The 24571-nt window shown below is 47.1% G+C and overlaps 1 protein-coding gene and 1 long non-coding RNA gene across 2 annotated transcripts in view; one reads left to right on the top strand and one right to left on the bottom strand.

Annotated features, from left to right (window-relative positions):
• The window catches only part of LOC307228343 (transcription initiation factor TFIID subunit 4), a gene marked incomplete at both ends in the record, with an annotated part of 97419 nt that overhangs the window by 19381 nt on the left and 53467 nt on the right, over window positions 1-24571 (top strand). Inside the window, 5 exons of the mRNA XM_079997981.1 lie at window positions 7742-7817; window positions 9099-9213; window positions 18115-18284; window positions 21896-22026; window positions 23963-24088. Of these exons, the coding sequence (XP_079854107.1) occupies window positions 7742-7817; window positions 9099-9213; window positions 18115-18284; window positions 21896-22026; window positions 23963-24088 (618 nt within the window). The remainder of the gene's footprint in view (window positions 1-7741; window positions 7818-9098; window positions 9214-18114; window positions 18285-21895; window positions 22027-23962; window positions 24089-24571) is intronic.
• On the bottom strand, window positions 5727-7037 carry LOC307227627. Its single transcript, XR_013844059.1, has 2 exons — window positions 6509-7037; window positions 5727-5897 (listed from the first exon to the last, which is right to left on the bottom strand). It is a non-coding gene; the product is annotated as an uncharacterized lncRNA (long non-coding RNA).

Here is a 24571-nt window from a genome sequence, read left to right as displayed (position 1 = left end):
AAAGTTGACAGTTAACATTGTTTCGACTGGAATTCTGGGATATTAAATCTCTATTAAAACCCAGATTAAGTTATCTTGCTGTAAAGTGATCTCACATTCTATTCTGCTTTAATGGTAGCGTTCCGAATAATTCCACCGGGAGTTCACCGATTTATTTTATCTATTTTATTTTATTTTTTTGGCTGACTCCCTTGCCAAGGCTGTGAGCTGTTTATTAGCGAGCGTGCGAACAGTGGGGTCTTCCTGGAAATACACCCGGATGAATGAATCAATAAAGAAACTGTGCGTTATTAAGATTATGGAGCATCGCCAATGACGAGGCCGAGGCTAGTCCAGGTCGAAACGGCACAGTGTTTAACAACAGGATGTTTCCAGGGCAGCGCTGGACGGCAACAGGCTGCCGTATCTCCAGCCCTGGCCAACTCTGGCTGCAGCTAGGGGACACGACCATTCATATATATATATATATATATATATATATATGTGTGTGTGTGTGTGTGTGTGTGTGTGTGTGTGTGTCTTTGTGTGTGTGTCTGTGTGTGTGTGTGTGTGTGTGTGTGTGCAGATGCTGGGATGCACTTCTGCTTGTGTGATTCGGCAAATGTGTTGTGTCTGGTGTGTGTTTCTAGAGGGTGCTTGTCAGTGTCTGAGCTGGAGTTTATGCGTGGTGTTTGTTTGTTTGTTTGTGTGTGCGTGCGTGCGTGCATGTGTGTGTGTGTGTGTGCGCACATTGAGGGATCCTGCAGAGGCTGGGCGTCTGGTGAGGTCAAACAAGGTCAGAGCCGAGCGGCAGAGCACCAGAGAGAGCGCTCGGCCAGATGGCTCTCCCTCTCTCTCTCCCTCCCTCTCTCCATCTCCTCTCTCCGTGTCTCTCTTTCTCTCATCCCCTCTCTCTCCTTCTCCCTCGCTCACTCACTGTTTCTTTCTATCTATCTATCTATCTTACTCTTGTCCTCCCTGCCCACTCATCTATCTCATTGATGGGCCTCTCTCGCATGGCTGTCTTTTCCCCTCCCCTTCCATCTCCCACTCTCTTTCCCTCTGCGTCCTTCTCCACCTCCTATTTTTTTTCCTTCTCTTCTGCTCTATCTCAACTCTCTCCCTCTCTCTCTCTCTCTCTCTCTGTCTCTCTCTCTCTCTCTCTCTCTCTCTGCCCCCTCTCTGCTGCCCCTCTCACTCACATGCTGTTCCTTAATCTCTTTGCCTTCTCTTCTCTCTCTCTGTCTCTCTCTCTCTCTCTTTCTCTCCCCCCTCTACTTCTACCTCTAACTCGCTCTTGCTCGCCCCTACTTCATCCCCTCCTCCCTCCACTTTATCTCCTGGCGGGATAGACAGACAGGCTAGCTGTGGCGCTGGCTCGGCTCTCCGTGGCCTCATGTTCTCATGCGCTGCTGGGAGCGTTGGGGGGTGAAGCGAGGTAACTGGGTCAGCCCTGGGTCAGTTCCAAAGCAACGTGCCGGCCCTTGACTATGGCTAGAACATGCCTCTGGACTGGAAGCTCCACTCACTTTTGCTTGCACATATGCAAAGAAAACACGCGCGATGCGCACACACACACACACACACACGCACACACACACACACACACACACACACACACACACACACACACACACACACACACATACATTCACACACTTGTTGTGTTCGGGCTGAGCAAATCGAGTGCCAACCCAACATAAGATATCACACTCCAAACATTTGTAAACACTAGCCCCTGGTCCATCCACCATCTGAAACCACCTAGATACTGCCAACAAGGAATTTGATGGAAAAAAAAGAAAGAAAGAAAAATGCTGTTGCACCCTCAGAATTAATTTCTTAGAATCTGTATTCTTATGAGGAATAATCTTCTACTAGATCTGCTTTCACACATGAAGTCCGGACAATGTCCGGATAATCAGATCCGGACATTGTCCAGAGTGACCCTTTCGCACATGTAACACACAACCGGAGATTGTCTGTGTCAGACAAGTTTACACAACCTGGTAATACTCAATTTGGTTTACATGAGGGGCAAAGCCTGGGTAGAGCGTGCAGGAGGCAGGGCGTGATGCAATAACGCTGCAGAGTTTTAGCACACCCAAGAGGCTACCGATGATCATTTTTGCCTTTGATACTGCATGTATTTGGACGTAATATAAACGAAAGAGTGGAAAGGAATATAAAGGAAAGCAGAAAGAAGTACGGAGCAGCTACGCTCCGTGCACCAAGATCTGCACAAGGTAAATAACTGCCGCATGATAGAGACAATTACCTGCTCTGTTCACACATTCAGCTCAATCGGACATTATACAGTCTTTGTACTAGGGTGCTGTCTGGGTAAAGTCCAGGTAATGTACGGTCCAAATAATTCGGACATTTGCGTTCACACATTACATACAACTCCTCCGGGTAATGTCTGTATAATTTCAGGGTTGTGGTGCATGTGTGAGAGCAGCTCAGGGGAGATATTGTCTAGTTGTCATATAAAACAGTTACTACCGTCATATAAAATACCAACCCAATATTTATGAATGAAGAAATTAAGATCCATGAGCTTTAGTCCTGTGATTCTCAACCTTTTACACACCCAGGACCCTCAATTCGATGTGCATTAGGCCACGGACCCCATTTGAGAAGGTTGGGACACTTATCTGATACAATTTATTTTGTGTTTAGATATGATTTAGTCCAAACTTCCATACCTGTCTATACTATAGTTTAGGAGACAACGGTGAAGAAATCAGTCGTTATTATCACAATAACAATAACAGTCCTTCTCTAACGGTGCTAATGTCTTAACTATTAATCATTTTGCTGGGGACCCCCCGGAACCCCTTGAAGGACCCCTGGGGGTCCCCAAACTGCAAGTTGACAACCACTGTTTTAGTATATACATTTTTCTTGTCGACTCTTGGCCAGTGACCCAATAATAATAGCTACAGGCAGCAATACACAGGGTCTAGTTTAGTCATGTTGGGTGCGTTCTACAGTTTCCCGGGTTCTCTGAAACGCAGCACGATGTTCCAAGTTTATGTTGAACGCTGCATGGGCTCCCCCCGGCCTGTCATCTCCTGGTTGCTCGTCTCGCGGAGCAACCACTAAGCGGTCTACACAGCGCAACCCTCCTGTGTCCATGTTTTCCTGTAAACCAGAACTTCTCATTGTTAGAACCCACCATGTTGTCTGTGGAAATAGAGCTGCACTCTCAGTGACGGGTGGCCGGTTGGTGCCGTGTCGGGCACGTCAGTTATTTATTGCGTTTTTTTCCCTGGATTACATTTTCAGTATGTTACGTTTCCATGAAAAACTAAAAACGCTGTGGTATTTGTGTGGGTAATTACCATTGCATGTAAACGTAAATGTATGGTGACGTGTGGTAATGTTTGGTGACGTTGAAACCACTACAGAGTGACCGAGTCTACACACCACACACGGTCCAATGGACATTCTCAATCGGAGCCTGCATTTATAGTAAATAATATGATGATGTCATAAAGCGTCTTACTGTAAATCTCATCTCGTTCATTTTGTTTACGAATAGTGATGTGTCTGTTAACCAAGACATGAAAATTTTGGGTTGAAGTTGTTTGGTTTTTCATTAATATCTGCTCCGTATGTGGATCGATTTGGATTAAATTCAAACCACGAGATCCTTGTCACATACCCGTTTAATCTACACCTTAACCGTGTTCCTAGCTTCTGCCGAAGTATGTCTTCCAGATACTTTTAGCCGGGCTGGACATATTTCGGCATGAAATGCATCGGCCCGTGTCTGTAATATCGATCAAATTTGGTCGGTTTTTGGCTTTTTGTGCTCCGTGCTCAACCACGAGTTGTTTGTGAGAACACGGTTCAAACAGGACGTCAATCGTGTTCGTGTGTTATGCTGAAGTTGGTGTTCCAGATGATTCAAATTCTGAGAATTTTACCCCGAACAATGGGCTGAACAGGCTGGACCCCTAAATATGGCTGCAGGCAGCAATTCGCAGGGTCCAATTTAGTCACGTTAGGTACGTATTACAGGTTTCTGAGGTTCCGTAAAAGACATCGTATTGCACTTACATCAACGGATATTGCTCTTGTGTCTTTTAAATTAAATTAATTAAATTTCCCCTGAGAACAGCGTTTTTAACAATTACGATCGTTCCTGGATCATGCAGCGGGGACACAAATGAAAGGGACGGTTCCTCCAAAGGTTCTCATAACTCCCTGCCGTGCGAAAAAGCATTCTGTGACTATCTTCTTCTATCTTCTTCTTCTGTGATCATCCTTTTTCGGGGTTTTGTGGAGCACAGCACGAGTTACAATCTTCCGAGTTTCCATTATAAGACAAACTTCTCTTCACCACCGCCCCGGAAAACAATTCTAACCGTCCCGAAGTGAATGTAAACCGTCCCAAAATCAAAATGTTGTTTCTTCACTCAATAGTTGGTAGTTGTTTGTGGCGTAATAAAAACACCATTAAAATGTTGAGGAAATAAATAACTATATTTACTAGATTTTTATTAGGATATAACTATAACAAGGCTATAAGATGACAACCAGGAACGACTTTTCTTTTCTTGTATAGTAGCAGAGAACTGCAGAAATACTGGAGTAAACATTAACAATAATTCAATTTTTTTTTAATATTAATGAAAGCAACATTCTTCTTGAGGTGGTGCACTTGTTCAAAAGCCTCTGAGATGTCACACATTCACATCTCTACTTTCATAAAAAAATGATATATTATTGTGTGATAGCATCCGATATTTCCTTATATGTTTTTGCTTTGTTTCGATTCCCCTCTGGTCATATCAAATTATTTGATTAAAAAAAAAAAAAAAAAAAAAAAAATGATATTAAAATAAACTCTTTTATCTGATAATGGTGATTCAACAACATTTATAACAATTTTAATTGTATTTGACTATTTCGATTAAAAAGAAAAATCAATTCCATGTGAACGCTTCAGTTACACTAGAGGGTCGACGAGCTAGCATTACGACGGTCACCAGAGCCGGAGAAATGCGACAAGTTGCCGAGCGGGAAAACGACTCCGCTGCGCCACGAAACCCACCGCACGCAGACCCCCGCCCCGTTCCCCGTGAGCGCCGTTACCCCGGGGCCACATGTCAGCGCTTCAGACACGCCGCCATGTTAATCAATATGGAAGGTCACACCGAGCAGGAGCGTCATCGTCGCGAGGGCTCTCTTGGAGCGCCATCTATCGGTTCTATTTTTCCGGGCGCAAAGCGTGAACTGGAGCGCCGATTCCCAGAGCGGTCCATTCAAAAGATGTGTTTAGTGAAAATATTTAATTACCAACCCTGGTATGCATCAACCATGTGTATAAAATGTGTGATGTGCGGTCCAAACTAATACATTTTCCCCCCACAACCAATTCAACCTCACTTATGTAAATAAAATATCAGCATTCCAGCAGGAAAACAAATATCAAGCCCAGGAATAGACTTTATACTTGACTTCATATTTGGGAAGTAGTTTTATGAACTTTATTGGTGTTGTGTACCGTACCTGTCGGCAACAACGAAGTGGGATGGTCTCCTTGCTGCTTGGAGTAAACTACGTGTGAGCTGCAGTCAAACTGACATGTCAAGCGATAGATTTAGTATAGAAATCTGCCCATTTATATATAAGGTATTAAGCTGTTCATATGTTTTATCAAATATTCAATAATATATCCCTTACACATTTTTCTTCAGTTATTAAATCGAACCACAAATAACTGATAACAAAAAAAAAAATCCGAAAACACTTTATTCCAGAAACAGCTCAATAAATACACATACTGTATATACTGTATCCTTGCATCCTCCTCTGGTTAACCGAACGAACCCGCCACTGCTGCCATCCCTGGCTTCTCCCTGATCCACGGAGAGGAACCAGCACCACCTTCCTCCTGACAATAGCTGCAATGTTTTTATAGATTATTACTCATTCCAGTGATAAAACGTGTTGTGTATATAGAATATTCCTCATACCAGAGATGAAACGTGTTGTATATATAAAATATTCCTCATACCAGAGATGAAACGTGTTGTATTTATAGATTATTACTCATTCCAGCGATAAAACCTGTTGTATCTATAGATTATTACTCATTCCAGAGATAAAACGTGTTGTATTTATAGATTATTACTCATTCCAGCGATAAAACCTGTTGTATCTATAGATTATTACTCATTCCAGAGATAAAACATGTTGTATTTATAGATTATTACTCATTCCAGCGATAAAACCTGTTGTATCTATAGATAATTACTCATTCCAGAGATAAAACGTGTTGTATTTATAGATTATTACTCATTCCTGAGATAAAAAACACGTTGTTTTCAAGCCAGAAGCTGCTGTGTGAAATATATACAAATGCTAAACTCAGAAGCTTATTCAACTAAGTTAAACAAATGGATTCGAAATGCGAGTGAAAGGAAAATAAAAAGGTTGAAAACTAAACCAAAGATTCACTGACACGTTGAAAAAAAAAAAAAAAGGGTCTCCGGCCCGGCAGGCGGATACGTACATAGATAGAAGAATCCCTTTGGTCCCGGGGAGGATCTCTGTTCGTCACAAACACATTTTCTATCGTCCCCGGGACGACGTCGGTCTCGGGCCCTGCCCGGGTTGCCCGTCGACGTGCGTCGCCTGTGAACGCTACGCAGTCCAAGCGGCTGGAGGGGCAATGAGTTCCGAAAGACGGAGCTTGATTTGGGATGACGATCGACGACGACGATGATGACGTCACAAAGCGGCGCGCTCCTGAGACCAACGGAATCGCGATGGCCTTCCGCCCCTTTCCGCTCGGAATGTAGATGGATATCGATTGAATTCCGAAACGCCCCGGTTCCCGCGACGGCCCCGGCCGTGTCTGCGTGTACTGCAGTTGCCGCGTTCCAGATACTTTTGGCTCGAACAAACCACCAACCAAAAACACAGAGCAATAGCAAGGGGGATCCAGCTCTGCCTCATAAAATCATATCGGAAAAGAGTCGACAACCCGTGCCCTCGAAGACGGAGAATGGATTTGGGGGGGCGGACAGTGTGTTCCCCCCCCCCCCGAAACCTTCCGCCTGGGACTCTTCACTCTCTCTCACTTTTCTTTCGTCACCGTGCGGCGGGACGGCCGGCGGTTGCCTGCCGCCACCTCTCCCTCTCCCTCTTCCTCCCTCTCTCTTCCTCTCCTTCCCTTCTTGGCCAAATGTGTTTCTTTTTTCTCCTCCTCCTCCTCCTCCTCCTCACTCCCAGAGGCCCCTGCAGTGGATCTCCGGGAGAAATGGCCTCTTTTTTTTTTTTTTTTTTTTTTTTTCCTCTCAGCAGCTTGAACAGTAATATAGCATGTGTCAGGGAATGGAAAACAAGGCTGAAAAATATGCAGTGAGAAGCAAACTGCTGGGAATGGATTGCCGAGCCCGGGGCCGGGCCTCCGGCTGCTACCGAGGAAGGAAGTATCTCTAATAGCCCCCCCCCCCCACCCCCCGCTCTCCACAACACTACTTTTTACCACCATATTCACTTTTTATTTGTCTTTGTCTCATCTGGAGGAGGGGGGAGAAAAAAAAAAAGCGCTTGCAGGTCGCAAACGGGGGAGTCGTGTGTTTACGCCGCCTGCAACGATGCTGCCTTCGTGGCCTCTGTACAAGACCCCCCCCCCCAAGCCAGCAACATGTATTTTCTCCTTTTCATCCCCCCTTTCCACTCTCTTTTACACTCTTTGTGCTAATCTCACTCTCTCTATCCCCCCCCCTCGGTTCCTCAGGGCACCAAGAGAGCGGGTTTCCCCGGGGCCCAGGCTCGGACGCCCATGGTCATCACACAGTCGGTGAGAACGCAAGGTGGGTCATCGTCTCTGCCCACGGGGGGTGGGCGGGGGGGGGGGGGGGGGACTACAGACAAACCCCTCCAAAAAAAACAAAAACAAAGAAAAAAAACTCAACAGGGCTTTTACTTTTGTTTGTCCCCTCAGTGGACCCTGACTTCGCGTCCAGTTATTTTAGGGGTTAATACGGGAAGGCGTAAACACCTGCAAAGCTTCGGCCTCTGCAGGTTCCTGAAAAACGTCGCGGGCCTTTCCTCTGCATTGCTGTTTCGCGTCGGCACTCTCCTCTCGGTCGGAGGTTTTGTATTAAAAAAATATAAATAAAAAATCGAACTCGCTGGAATTGGAAATTTTACGACAGGAAACATATAAAGATTGATACGGGCGCATCGTCATATCCAAGACAGCTCTCTAAAACGAGTCCCCGGTTTGGCGACGGCTCCGGCGCGTGCCCAGGCTTCCCCGCTCCCTCGGCAGGCGGCTCCGTGTGTAAACACGCCGCATCTATGGAGAGAACAGGTGTTTTTTTTATTTTTTTTCTTCCTGCCGGGTTCTAAAAGCCTTCCCAAACATTTACAATGCCGCTTATTCACGCTGATTCACAAACACTCTTCTCGCTGAAGCCCACAAACATCGCCCCAACACCAGCCTGCCGCACCGCTCCCCAAAGAGAGCTGTGTGTACGCCTGAGCGTGCGTGCGTGCGTATGTATGTGTGTGTGTGTGTGTGTGTACGCGCGTGCACCTTCTCTTTTAGTATGTTATATGTTTTGTGTTTGTGATGTGCGACTGTGTGCGTGCGTGCATGGGGGGGGGTGCATACAAATTTGATCTGGCCCCTTCCTCGAGATCCCCTGCAGTGAAAGATCTGTAGGTTGTTTTATGCCCATAAATTGGAATGCGGGGATAGCTCTAAAAATACTTTTCCGTGCCTCTCGGCGAGGAACATGCCTGTTAAAATCAAGTTTAAATTCACCCTGGCAGTCCTTCCGCCTCTCTGGGAAAACGTGTCTCCGAGCAGGACGTTAGGTTCAGGGAGTGTAAGGGGAGCTGGTGAAGCGCAGTGATATTGACAGGAAGACGCTCTTTCCGCAGACCTGAAGAGAGAGGCGCAGTACCCCCCCCCCCCCCCCCCCCCCAAAAAAAATCTCTCCAAACCCCCCCCCCCCCATTCAACCCTCTGAGAGGGACAGGGAAGGTTGTCGTCCGACAGGACCAGATTTGACGCAGATGCAAAGGGACACCCCAGTGATTATATTACTCCCTTTCTGTATCTGTGGCTTTCTTTTGCTTGGCAGGCACCGTTGGGAGAGGAGCCGCCGTCCAGGCAGGCAGGGGCCCGGTGGGCCTGGCACCTCAGATCCCTGGGAATCAGAAAAACAAGCTCAACGACCCTGGAGGCGGTTCGTTCAGGTACGGATCTCTTGCCCCGGAGACATGTGCTGTTCCAGATAGCTGCCACATGGGGGCAGCCTCTCACTAGGATGCCGGCGTATGACTACAGGCTACACTCTCAGCTAAGGCCATGAGTGCTCAGCCCTGCTCCCCCTGCGTGCGCCGGCTGCCTGGCTGGTTGACTGGTTGTTCCTCTCCTTAGCGCCCAGCGCATAGTGACACACCGCCAGACAATAGATCAGCCCCCCCCACCCCGCCCATCACCATCACCACGTCTCTGTGTCACAATCATCGGCAGTATTGCAAATGGGTTTAATCTTAATTTGGAAATAGGTAATTGTGTCCAGATGGTGGGAAACGTTCAGTGCGGATTCTGAAAATACCTTTTGTTAAAGTCAACCATACGGTGTTTGGCCCGCGGCGTCTCTCTCCGCTCAGCCCTGTCTCCGCTTCATCTGGGCTTTTGTCTCTAAACATGAAAGCCGCATCGCCTACATGCTGGCCTCTGTGGTCCAAGCTGTGTGTGTAATTGTGTGTGTGTGTGTGTATGTGTATGTGTGTGTGGGTGTGTGTGTGTGTGTGTGTGTGTGTGTGTGTGTGTGTGTGTGTTAGTTTCTGTGTGTGTCAGTTTCTGTATTCTTCCACAAGTGTGTGCCTACTTACGCTGTTGTACTTGTGTGTGTTTGTGTCTATGTACCTTCATGTCCATGTGTCCCTGTGTGTGTGTGTGTGTGTGTGTGTGTCTGTGTGCGTGCGCGCGCACATGTGCATTTCATTAACCTTCAATCGCATTTAAAAGCATGCTTCTAAAAGCGTGTATGAATGCACGCAGTGTTGGACACTGTGAATATTTGCCTGTGTATGAGAGCGTATCGACAGGAACTGGAGTTTGGGGACGGCTGCGGTGTGGGTCTGGGTCACATGGGCCAAAGTCTGGGTCACATGGGCCAACGGGTTCATGGTAATGGCTCCCGACTCCTGAGGGGAAAGGCAGCGCCCGGGGCTCTGATTGATAAACCAATAAATCTTTAACAGCGTTGGTAATTAAGCTGTCAGGCGGGCTCGTTACTGACGACAGCATCCCCTGCGGGGATCGCAGTGGCCCCTCCGCACACAAACCGCGCCGGCCCCCGCCGTAAGCCTCACAACGCATGGCGCCACTGTCACGCAACAACCGCCCCCAACCCACCCCCTTAACTAATTAAATTGATATTTTGTAAACTTGTGGTACTCTTTGTGTTGAGGGACTCCAAAAAACGGCCCTCGGTTCCGGGAAATATATTGTTTTACGATAAAATATCAACCGTACTTTTTCTTAAATTTGGAAACACCCCCATAAAGTTGTTTTTTCACCGCGTGATGATCGCAGACTGCCGCAGTGAGATGTTTAACCAGGTTCAGATTTTGAGCCCTGCGGGGAGATCCGACTTGGTTACTGATGTTCTTAACTGAGGGTTGCGTAGTCTCGCACCCCGTTGAGTGTTTTCACTGGGGCCTTTCTAACCCAAGGATACAGACGTGTTGGAGCAGAGCCCAGGGATCGTGACGTTGCCGCCGTGTCCTCTAACCACATCCCCAACCGGCGACATGAATGAATGCAACCGTCGGCCCGGCCTCTTATCGTTCCAGTGAATCACAACGCAAAGAAACAGATGAAAATAAATAGATAAAATAATAGGTTTTTTTGTTTTTTTTTTCCAAAAAAGGTCTGACGTGCTTAGTATCCACAGCACACCTCTTCCCTTCCCCATGGCAGCTCAAATGTATTCATAAAGTGCTATTAACAAGCAAAACGTCTCTGCAGAGCAATGAAGGACAAGTAATGCAGAAAACAACGACAAAACAACCAGCGTTGCTACTTCCTGCCACGAATGATAAGACGGCATCAGCAAATGCAGGCAAAGTTAATGTCCGTTTTTCAAAAATGGGGTACATAAAAAGCATGAAGGGCCCTATAAGTCTTCTGTTATGGCAAGAGAGTTATTATGGTTCGGTGCTCAACAATGGTTAAAGTACACAAAGGTGGAGACCATTTTTAACATCTAACGCTGTGAAAATTCTCATTCAACAAAAACATGGAACAGACATTTTCCACACACATAGGCAGGCATGCACGCACACACACGCACACACCCTCACATACACGCACGCACCCACGCGCACACACACACACACACATATACTGTATACATAGTCCTCTATGGTGTCTCTTGTGTTCAGCTGTAGTCTGAGAAGGACCACTGCAGGGCTGGCACTCTGGGACACCACTCCCAGAGACAGACACACACACACACAGACACACACACACACACACACACACACACGCACACGCACACACACTCAGAAACACACACTGATTTAACATGTATTCATAGCTTGTGTGTGTGTATTTCTGCACATATACATTTTCCTATGTGTGTGTGTCTTTGCCTGTGTGTACATGTAGGCTTTTATTTGTGTGTGCGTGTGTGTGTGTGTGTGTGTGTGTGTGTGTGTGTGTGTGTGTGTGCGTGTGCGTGTATGTCTGCGGTGTTTGTGCATGCATGTGAGCAGTTTACAGTACAGAGTGAAAGCAGCTGTCTCCATGCCCTGCCCCCCCTCCTCGCTGTGTCTCTGTAAACACCCGACATCCGCTGTAATCACGAGCGAGCCACCCGCGGCCTGTACCCCTGTGCCAACCCCCCGAGCTCCACCTCAGCCTCCACCCTCCTCACATTCTGCTGCGTCCTCCAAGCCACATCCAGTCCCGGCTGCCAAGCCTGGGTCGACCCGGCGTGGACACACAGTCAGAGACATGCTCAGAGAGGCACACATGCACAGAAACACCTGTATAGGTGTGTGTGTGTGTGTGTGTGTGTGTGTGTGTGTGTGTGTGTGTGTGTGTGTGTGTGTGTGTGTGTGTGTGTGTGTGTGTGTGTGTGTGTGTTTATACAGTGGTGGACATTGGAAAAGTACAATTAAGTACAGTAGAATACTTTTGAGTTTCGACTTTTACTCCACTACATTTTAGAAGAAATATCTATATTTTTATTTTATTTATTTACTCTACTACATTTCTGTGACGTTACTTTAGTTTTGAAAAAATCAGGATAATATTTATATTTGTATTTAAAAGTAAATTACTGATGCCACCTATACTATTTTTTCAAAAATAGTAACCAGGATCTGCAGGAAAAGGTCCAGTGGCACTTTATAGGTTATTATAGGATCTGTTATATCAGAACCCTGGATATGACAAGTACTTTTACTTTTAATACATTAAGTACATTTACATTTAAGTACATTACTTTTACTTAAATATATAGCTCAATGTGGTACTTTCACTAGAGTAATATTGTGTCACAGTATTTTGACTTTTCCTGAAGTGAATGGCGCATGTGCTTGTTAAAGTCTGTTTTTCGTTGCACCAGAGGCCGCGGCCTGTGCAGCTGTCCATGGTCCTATGAGGTTCAGTGCCATCTGTGATTCAATGCCAGTTTTGACCACTTCATCGCTATTCCCTATAGCCTTTAGTTGTTTTTTCAATGTCTTTTGAGTTTAATAGGAATTAAAAAACTGTTTTTGTCAAGGTTTGTCACGCCTTATTTGTACAATAAATCATTTCAAAGTTTCAACAAGTTGCTTTTGTAGTGCGCTTTGAAAACCACCACAGACTGCTGCCCATTCTGCTACCTACTGTTGCCATGACAGTAAGACGAATTATAATAATAATAATGTCAATATATAATTTACAGATCACTGGAAACTCTGGGCGTGACACCCCTTATAAATGTGCGTAAATTATCACCAATTATCGCCAATTATCGCCTTTTTTATCCTTTTTCTTTGGTCTTGTGCAGTTATCACCAACTCTCTGCAGACAGTAATAATTTCGCTCTAACTGCGTGTGACTATTATCGTCGATGACGCTATTGGCAATGCAGCTCATTTGCATAGAAAGGGGACAATGTTGCATCAAATGTATGAATAATACAGAATTTAAATAAGTGCAAATTGCACTGGAGCACCGAGACGCCATTTGCGTGGCAGTGCAGTTAGCTGTGCATTTCACTGTTTGTGGGTGCTTTGCGAATAAGTCGTTTAGCTGCGCAATCACTTTGTGATTTCGCCTCTCAGTGTATTATATTTGAGTTTTCATTTAGCCCACGCCTAGACCTGGGTCTAAGTCCTGCATAGGCAGTGTTGGGATGTGTGGCCCCGCAAGCTTTTACCGATGCAGGTGTTGAACCTTCATACATGAAGGCAGACCTTTAATTACCTTGGTGAACAGCTTCGCCCCTTCCTGTGTCGCCAACGTGCCCTGACAAGGAGTGATCAAGGCTGCGGTTTGGTGTTTCAGCTGTTTGGGTTTTTTTGTTGCACGTTGCGTCTAGACTACTTAGATTCGGATCACAATGACTTTGCAAAGTGGCGTGGCTGAAGTGGGCTGGTCTGCGACTCTTGATAACAGTTGCTTATTACAGCCTGGCATGGTTGGATCAAGGCCAAGTTTGAATTACAGTGACGGGTGTACATGAGGCCTCTGCTTAATGAATACATTTGACTGGATTCGAGAGGAAACGACTGTAGTCAGTCACCTTCCCCGGGGGCCTTAACCAGGAAGCACCTGCAAAACCCAGCTACAGTGGCGTAACATGATGGCGATGGGCCCCGATGCAAATATTTTTTTGGACCTTTCCTGCGCGCACACGCACCCAGCCCGCCTCTAGCGGCTTTGCAGCTCTACGCAATCTCTCAACAGGAGAGGGCTATGAGACGTTACGCGTGATCCATTACGCATGGTGCTTCTTTTGCTTTGTTCAATATGGAACGGAGTAAAATAAAATAGCCTAAATAAAAATGAAAATGTATTTGGAGGAATGGGGCAAATGGATGCACAGCGGAACGCATCGCTGGTGCACCGATGGGATGGGCCCCTAGCGGCCACTGGGCCCCGGTGCAGTTGCACCGTTTGAACCGTCCATAGTTACGCCCCAGCCCAGCGACCGGAAGAAGATTTAGTAGAATCCAATACATGACAGGTTTGGACTTCTTTGCATTCATTTCAGAGTGGGTGCCTTGGCCAGCATCACAAGCTGTCACATGGAAATCCCAGTGCATCCTGACCATTTAGCAGCGTTTGGCTGGTCATTGAGGTTAAATGGCCCCTTTTTGCCAACAGCCACTACTACCACCGCTGCAGTCACCCAGTTGGGGATTGAATAGTGAACCCTCCTCACTGCTGTTGGGTAAGCTTCCTCACATGGTTTGTGTGTATTGGCGTGTTGGTGCTCAGTCATGGATGATTGCCCTTGTAGGGGGTAGTGATGGTGGTCAGGGTAATGTGGGGGGGCTGAGCTTCAGCCTTGTCTACAGGCCCCTTTACCATCCATCTATCCAACGCATGAATGCACACACACACACACACACACACACATGCACGCACGCACGTACAGACACACACACAAGCACGCACACACACACACACACAAACACACACACACACACACACACACACACACACACACACACACACACACACACACACACACACACACACACAACTCTAAATGGCAAAGCAATCCACTCACCACCCATGGCGTGCCCTTGCTAGAATGCGAGCTTGATATGGAAACGACATGCATATGTATTCATCTTGCTGCGGGCTCCATGTCCTCGAGCCAAACCAAACCAATCATTGAGCGGCTTCTTTTCCACCACTGTGGAAGCTAATTACATCTCGGCTTTATTAGTGTGGAGGTATAGTCAGAAATATTTTGCATTTCATATCTCGTTCCTCCCTTTTAATGTCAGACCTGTCTCTGGCATTTTCATTCGACTTGAGCTCTGGCGAAGTCATACATCTGAAGAAATATTGTCCTGCAAAAGAAAAAAAATGGATTTTTACCCATATCATAACCCATATAATGTGGTCTTGTTTTGTATGCAGGGGTAGCCATTGACGGCGTTCCCCCTTTTTGCATTTATTCTGTACAGTAGCTATTTAATGTTACACTGGGTCTATTCACATGAACGCTAATATGTTGCTGTCATTTAACTGAGTGAGCTTCCCCTAACAAGTGCAAGGTTATGATTAGGGTAAGCCAAATTTGTATTGTCACCACATGCATTCGTGCTCCATGTCTGGTATGGATTTACCACATACAGTATGTTGTAATCATATTGATTTAAGGGTACCTCTCTATTTCATTTGGCTTTTCTGCATGCATGTCTCATAAACGTGCTTCTCAAATCATCTTGTGTTCGGAAACTGTTCGTGGATCAATATTATATACAATACTATATCATATATACAATATATACATTTGGAAAACCTATAAATATATGTATAGATAGCAACATTTTAAGATAAATAAATCTGCAATCTGATTACTTCAAGGGGACAAATGACCAGTGAGTTAGGTAGTCAGATGTTTTGTAACCTACCACATAATATATCCGCTTCAGTTTTTGATTAACATGTTAGAAACCTCTAAGCGTTGTGTATATACTGAAGACGTTGTCATATTTGGCTTGTCTGTGTTCTTATTGTTTGATGGTGACATCATGGTATCAGGGCTTCCCAGCTTGCTGACCTCCTAATGTTCTTATAACAGATCCACCCGCTTTTACAGCCCTAAATTATGAAATATAATAGGTTTTTGTTTTCGAACAGCTTTTTTGCGGCATGGTCAGTTATAAGTTAAGGATTATAATAGTTCCTAATTATCTGTCAGTGCTCTTTTCCTACAAAGTCGAAAATATACAAGCAACTGTCAAATTGGCCTTTCTTGAGTGGAAAAGGTCTTGGGTAAGCAACTCCTGCGGCGTGGTTATGTTGAGGACAGGTCGAGCTCGCTAACCACGGGGCCACGAGGATGAAAGTTGACCCATCCGAGGCGAAGGGGAGGGTGTGATCCCACCCCACGCTGCTGCCGTCGCGCTGCTGGGAGGATTCTCGCCGTGAAGGCATAATTTGCATCAGCGCTGAAGGAGAGGAGGAGAGGACAGGACAAGAAAGAAAGGGTCTTAGGTGTACGCCGCCCTAATTGTCTTTGTCAACCTCCCACCGCGGTGTCAGGTTTCATACGGGCTCAGCCCAGCATCACCGCTGAGCGCGGGGACCACGGCAGGGGCGGCGCGGGGCGGGGCGGCGGCTGAGGCGAAATAAGGGACCGCTGCCGAGCACGTATACGCAGATTCATCGCATGTTTGTACACGCGCACGCACATACGCAAGCGCAGGCTCAACCATGCACGGGCTCTGTCAGATCCAGCAGCCGCGTTGTGAAGGTAGATGAGTGTAGATGGGCGCAGGTGAGAGGCCACTCTCTTGGTCGTACGCAGGGTTCTGCCGCTCGCCCCGGGCCGCCCCTGCGCGCCCGACGCGCCAGCGCAGCGCTAATTTGAGCCAGAATCACTTTCATCACAAAGTACAGAAAAAGGCAAAGCCGATTTGTCTCGGCGACATTGCTGCAGAGAATGATAACAATTGAGAGGAGTTACAGGCTAATTCCAGCTCGGAAAAAAAGGGAACACGGAGCCGGGGCAGAACTGAGGGGGGTTCGCCCTCCTCCACGTTCGCTGTCGTGTGTCAGAATGTTTAAATAGGTTGAAGTCGGTCATCGTCTGAAAAATGGGCGAAACCAGATTGTGCAGCGGCAGGATCGTCACATCAGGGCGTCTTCATTCAGCTTCACTCCATCTCCCGGACACCCATAGAACCTAGAGCAGGATCTTCGTCTCCACAAGTAGGGCAGTCACAACCCTGACATTTTAGTTGACGATTCGTTGTCATGCAAATAATCATGATCAACAATTGAATTGGGGTTTTTTTGTGTTCTATGATTTGGTACTATAATAGTGGCATGAAATATAAACAATGTAAATAAATATTGTGCCTAAATGCCTACCTTTTGCAGAAGAGCCATTTATGGGCATTGAATATTGGCACACAAAAACTTGGGTAGACAGTTAATTCACCTAATTACCATTCTGTTCATCGTGACATTTCTAACACTGCCTTAAAATTGCCCCAAAATTTGGATGAAAAGGATTTTACAAAAAGAACTCCTAAAATAACTGCACCAGTCGAATATGTAAAACTGTGACAGCTCTAACTGCATTACCTGCTTTACCTTTCTGCCCCATGCAAATATTCATGGGGGTGGGGGGGCTGGAGTTGAAATATGTTACTATTTTATTTCTTTTTAGCGGTGAAAGACAGTGATGACGGGCCGTGCATTCCATATACGTTGAGTTGCATTTTTTTGTTGTCGTTGCAAACATATTCTTCCCTGCCCATACAAATTACTTTCCCGAGGCAAATGAATGGAATTTCCGTTTAGTAGGAACTGGTGAGTGTGTGAGAGCTCTCGAGACGTGCAGCCCTAAACTTACTGAACCTCAACCCGAGCCACCCGCCGCTCGCCTTCCGGAGGCGGTTCTATACGTGCCGTGTACGATAGCGATGCCAACTCCGCTGTTGTGGCGCACAGCCGGAATGTTTTCTCAATAGGAAAGGGCTGCGGTCTCACCTCAACATTTATTCCCTATTAATACATACGGGAAGACTTAAAGAGGAGCAGCACAGGGAATACAGTTTCCGGTCAGAGGGGTGGCGGTATACGGTGCATCCGGTGAGGATGCAGCCAGCGCACAATGAGCCCATCTTCAGCCTACAGCGCACATTTTAGATGACAAAGAAAATTGTGATTAACAATTCAGTTGTGTTTTTTGTTGTTCATTTTATAATATATAAATAAATACAACTTGTAATAACACGTGTTGCAGAAGAACCAATTATTCACATTGAAAATTGGAATTTTGAGTAGAATTATTTTTCCTCAGACCGACCGATGAGATTGCGATCCCCTCAAATGATCGCAATCGGGCACTTACGTAATCGTCACGTTTTTTTAATCGATGTCTCGGATTCCAGGGACGACGATGACATCAACGACGTGGCGTCCATGGCGGGGGTCAACCTGAATGAGGAGAACGCGCGGATCCTGGCCACCAACTCGGAGCTGGTCGGAACGCAGATCCGCTCCTGTAAGGACGAGGCGTTCCTCCACCCGGGCCTGCTCCACCGGCGCATCCTGGAAACAGGTGAGAGGGTGTGTTGGTGCGGTTGCTGCCGGTTATGACCCGAGACCACTGCGTCGCCCGAGGGGACCCCCTTTGCGCGTTTATCAAAGGACAACTGAGTATTTTTCAAACCTGAGCCTTATTTTTCAGTCGTCGGGATGGCCGTTCGGTCTTTTCAATCCGGTAAAAGATCCACGATTGAGGGAATGCTGAAGATAAAAGGCTCAGAAAATGCTGTAAAGTTTTCCCTTAACTCATTTCTGCACCTCACCACTTTGTTTATATAATCTCTATTTTCCTCTTGTGAAGCGGGAAAATATCCTCCAATGATCCTTTAAGACGATGACAGGTCCTTCATAACTTTTGGCAACCGCCCTGCCCCCCGCCACACACCCACACACCCACACACACACACACACATACACACACACACCCACACACACACACACACACACACACACACACACACACACACACAAACCATAAGCGATTTGAAAGACCTGATGGTGATGTAATCAACAAATATTTACTTTATGTGTTGGGAGCATTGTGTTTGTTTTGTGTTTGTAGCGCCGTCACCATGGACGGTTTGATTTGATTTTCTCTCCCTCGGAGGCTCGGGCTGAACCCGCACTCGTTGGGGCTTCGGCTTAAATCTGATGCACTTAACAATTCTTTCACCGCCTTTAATGAATTCTTCAGTGGCTGTGTGAACTGACTGGACCCCGGGCTCCGGCATAAATACTTTATGGGATGGTCTTTTGAAGGCAGCCTGTCAGACTGTCCTCTGGACTAAAGGAACCCAGTTCGCAGGAAAGGGACTCTGTGAAATTTGGTTTTGTTTATTTTGATTTCTCTTTTCACAACGGTTGACACGCTCACAAGCGCACTGCGTTGTTGACTGTGCTAATCAACACAGATGGGGGTACCTCCTTTTTGCCAACGGAGTAGAAGGGTTTTTTTCATTGCCCTCGGTTACTTTCCAGCTCCTGATCCACTTAATTCTCACGCTGCATGATAGCAGCGAACCTGTGAAACAGGGATAATGAGCATTATTACTCAAAGCGCACCGTCCGCCGCATCCCATCCCCTCACACGTTGGATGTGAGTACACAAAGTGTAATTCCGCGCGACGGAAAGTCTCGCGCCGGGCTCCGGCTGCGTGGCGGCAGAGCGTCCTGCGTGCTACGGGGAGGCCGGAAGCAGCGCTGCTTTTACTCGCTGCCTCGGCGTGGTTGTTATCTCTACGCCTGCGGGGGCCACGAGCTCTGTTTAAAAATGTAAATCTTTCCTCCGGGGCTGTTGCCGCGCAGCGTGGGGCGAGGCAGGAGGCCACGGCGCCCCCTGCTGGGGAGTGGCACTTGCACGGCTTTGTTGTGTCAGTGATTGGCCGAGTCGCGCTCCCAGCTGACAGTCGTCCCAGGGAGGCTCCCCCAGCCTGCCAGCTCCACTCAATCTACTCCTCACTGTATACACACACACAACCACAAACGCGCGCACACACACACACACACACATTGTGTGTGACTATGCGCTGTCCTCCTCTGGCCCACCTTTAATCTCCCTCTCTTCATCTTGTTACCCTTCTACTTTTGCATTTGTCCGCTATTTTTTTTCTTCCTCTGCCTCTCCACCTTTTCAGAAACACCCCATGTCCCACCCACGTACACACAAACCTCTTGGGGCTTGTCCTTAAGCTGGTGATGTTTGTGAAGCATCCCCCCCCCCCCCACACACACACACACACACACCACCACCACCACCACCACACCCCCAAAATGAATCGCAGTGCCCACAACAAGCACAGCTGGAACCCTCCTGAGCGGCCTCTCAAAGTGAAGGATGGACCATGGGAACCTCAGAGGGCCAGAGAGGGAGAGACACACACGCAGGCACGCACACACACACACACGCACGCACACGCACACACACACACACACACACACACACACACACACACACACACGTATATAAACACATACGCTTAAACAAGCTGGCTGAGCTGGGAGATTTAGTTCACAGTAGTCCTTGAGTGACAAATTTGCACAGTTTTTCAGTGTATATCACAATATCTGCATCTGAATTTGAGGGTCATGACATCCACATTTGGTCTTGGATTTCGGATCAAACCGGCAACCTTTGGAATACCAGACGACCCACTCTACCTCCTGAGCTACTGCCCAAGTTGTGCGTCGTTATATAACGATATTTTAATTGCATTAATATACAATGCCACTGAGACAATTAACAATATCTATCACACAAATAGACCTGTATAGGACATTTATATTCCTAGCGGGTATGGGCGTGTCTGTTTATTACACATACAAAGGCACACGAAGGCTGTGTTAGTCTGCCTTGTATGACTTTTGTGTTTGTCTGTGTTCACACACACACACACACACACACACATACACACACACACACACACACACACACACGGGCACGTCTCCATGTGACCTCTATGAAACACTGCAGCTCTAAATGACCGGCATCAATGCCAGTTAAAGAACGTGTTTTCTTCTTTCTCTCCGTCTCGTCTTCCCTTTGCCTCTTTAACTTTTTCTAAAATATTCATGCTCCTCAGAGATCTTATTTTTCGGTGAAAGCAAAAAGCCCTCGCCTTCCTCCCTCTTCTGTTTTTTCTTACCTTTTGACATCGCTGCAGACCCGGAGAAATATATATTTTTTAATATTCTTACACTAATTATCACCCTAACAGGGCGCGCTCCATCTGTTTGAAGGCGTGAGCTGGTGAGGAGTATATGTATTGTACGGCTGATTTAAATAATTGCTGTGGTTTACTCAAAACGGGGCCAGAGAGAAAATTATGTTAATGGCACATTTAAAAAGGAGTTGAAAAGAGAAAGTAACCCAAGCAAAGTCTGTCTTCTCCTTTCTCTTTCTGCTTCTCGTTTACAACTGAGTTTCGCTCAGACGAAATGAAATTACCCATCGCACGGAGATGGTCAATGTCGTTTACACACACACACACACACACACACACACACACACACACACACACACACACACACACACACACACACACACACACACACACACAGACACACGCAAGAGGGAGCTTAGCCATGCTTTAATTTACACAATTTATAAGATTGGGAAATAAATGAACTTTCTCAAGTTTCCAATCAGTCCTATTTCTTAAAATGAACTCCAGTGCTAATTTAGAGAGTTTTCCTGTGTGTGTGTGTGCGTGTGTGTGTGTGTGTGTGTGTGTGTGTGTGTGTGTGTGTGTGTGTGTGTATGTATGTGTGTGTGTGTGTGTGTGTGTTTGTGGTTGTGTTTGTGTGTATGTGTGTGGTTGTGTGTGTGTGTGTGTGTGTGTGTGCGTGCGTGCGTGTGTGTGTGTTTGTGGTTGTGTTTGTGTGTGTGTGTGTGTGTGTGTGTGTGTGTGTGTGTGTGTGTGTGTGTGTGTGTGTGTGTGTGTGTGTGTGGTTGTGTTTGTGTGTATGTCTGTGTGCCTAGCTCTCTCAATTCATTTTATTCACTTGGTCATTCGAGTTGGTCAGAAATTTGACTTTTGACCCTAGAATTGACTCACTTCGCCAACATCTAAAAGTTTTTTTGTGCGTGCGTGCTTGCGTGTGTGTGTGTGTCCCTGTCCCGCACAGCCAAGAAGTTCGGGGTCAGCGAGGTTCCCATGGAGGCGGTGACGTTCATCTCGCACGCGGCACAGTCGCGGCTACGCACGGTGCTTGAGAAGGTTTCCACCATCGCACAACACCGCTTGGACGCCTGCAAGGTGCGTCTCTTTCTCACACACACACACACACTCACACACGCACACACACACGCACACACACTCCGCAACACATGCACTCCTTCACTGAGCATACAGTCGATGCGTAGATGCTTTTCTCTGGCATGCAAAATATATTTCTCGCTTCGGTTCGACTTTATACACACGCAGGCGCGTTTGTTTGCACACGATGTGTCACCAAACTCTTTATTTGAGTTTACCTTGTTTTGTTTTGCGTTGTTTTGTCGGTAAGTGGTTAAGCAGGAGAGCTCAGATATGAAGCAGTCAGTCTGGAGTCTGCGTGCACCCAGGATCCTTTGTTGTTGTCGTCGGTTGAACTTCATTTCCTCGCCCGTTTGAACGTAGCGACACACGCACACGCACACACACACACACACACACGCGCGCACACACCCGCACACACACACACACACACACACCCGCACACACACAAACACCACTGCCTTTAATTGGTTTCCATTAAAGCTTCAACCCGGTCGTCCTAGTTGAACTGGGTGAAAAACTTTGGAAATGTGCTATTTTTTTCTCCTTTCCCACTGACACACGCCGAACAAGTAGGGAGGGAGGGAGGGAGGGAGGGAAGAAAAGCAGAGAGGAGACGAGGGGAGCGACGCCACCGCTGTCCCCGTCTCGTCGTGTGTGTGTGTGTGTGTGTGTGCCTTTTTTTTTCTTTTTCGCCTTTTAGGGTTTTGTAAATGAGCCGTGTGAGAGGCGTGAAGACCCCGAACGCCACCCTCCACCCTCCACCCTCACCCCCCCCCCCCCCCCTCACACACACACACACACACATACACACACACACACACACATCGCCTCCTCCGCCTCCTCCTCCGCCGTCGCTCTGTGAATCCACTCTGTTGACATCAGCGGAAAAAAAAAATAGAGAAAAGAATGAAGAAAAGAGAGAGAGAGAAACCTCAGAGAGAGACGAGTGGGCCTTAAAGAGAGCAGGGGGCCGCCACCGCGGCGCGTACGGCAGGAGTGCCGGCTCAGCGCCGCAACAAAGCGGAGAGGAGAGACGAAGAGCGGGAGCGAAGAGGGCGGCGCCCGCAACAAGCCTCCTCTGATGTGCACGCACGCACGCGCGCGCACACACACACACGCAGATAAGAGACGAACGGGAGAGCGTTGGGATGAAACGTGCGAGCGCGCAGACGCACGCATGGAAATAAACAATTACGCTATTTAACTTTTTGATGACCCACAAACTCCCCCCCCCCATCTTGCCTACCCCGTTCCCCAGCGAGTGGCAGGTGTAAATAAAGATGAAGTGGCGGCACCATCTGCGGACGGGAGCGTCGGATCTGCTCGAGAAGCGTCTGAAGTCGGCTCCTGCGATTTCACCGCACTTTGCGCGGCATCGCGTGTCCCCCGTCTAATGTCGAACGCGAACGTTTCCACCTCGTCCCGCTTCGGAAAAGTTTGGCTTTGATCGCGCCACTACTGTGCTTTTCCCCCCCTGTCTTCCCTGCGCACGCTCACAAACACACACACACACACACACACACACACACACACACACACACACACACACACACACATATAGACACACGCACATATAGTCACACGCACATACACACACGCACATACACATGCCCACACAGGCACACACACACATGTACACACACACACACATATAGACACACACACACATACACACACGCACACACACACACACACACACACACACACACACACACACACGCACGCCTGTCTTACTCTCTTCCTCTTCTTCCCGCTGTCTCTCTCCCACCTGTCCTCTTCTTTCTCATACGGTGCTGTGTGTCCCTTTATCCTCTCTCTGTCTCTCTCGCTCTCTTTTTCCCTCCCTCTCTCCCCCTCTCTTCCTCTCTCTCTCTCTCTCTCTCTCTCTCTCTCTCTCTCCCTCTGTCTCTCTCTCTCTCTCTGTCTCCATCAGGACGAGGAGTGGTACGAGCAGTCTGCCGACGTTCGCTCGCAGCTCAAGTTCTTTGAGCATCTGGAGAGACTCGAGAAGCAGAGGAAAGACGAGCAGGAGCGGGAGATCCTGCTGAAAGCTGCAAAAGTACGTTGTGTGTGCACGAGTACGTTGGGAGACACGGCGCTCCTCCGGCCGCTCATACACTGGTGTTTATGTTATATGTGTTTGTGTGTGTGTGTGTGTGTGTGTGTCTGTGTGTGTGTGTGTGTGTGTCTGTGTGTGTGCCTGTGTGTGTGTCTGTGTGCGTGTGTCTCAATGTGGGTGCGCATCTTTCATATAAGTCAAAAGTACAAATTCCCGACACAAAATGACTCGAGTAAAATGAAAGTACTATATTTCTACTTAAGTAAAAATATATCATTTAAAGCTATTTAATGTACTTTACGTTATAAAAGTATAAGTACTTGATCCCCTGCATATAGCTACTGTACCTTTTTTTTCTGTTCCTGATTACATAACATATATTATGTGGTGTCATAATATAAATATAGATCTCGAGACAGGGACTCTACAACAGACAGTGTCTCTACAGTGTAAAAAATGTAGTAGAGTCAAAAATGATGTATA

The sequence above is a fragment of the Zeus faber genome, assembly GCF_960531495.2.
Source record: "Zeus faber genome assembly, chromosome: 3".
NCBI lineage: Eukaryota > Metazoa > Chordata > Actinopteri > Zeiformes > Zeidae > Zeus > Zeus faber.
Note: the sequence above shows the minus strand (reverse complement) of the source record. Positions and strands in the feature narration are given on the sequence as shown.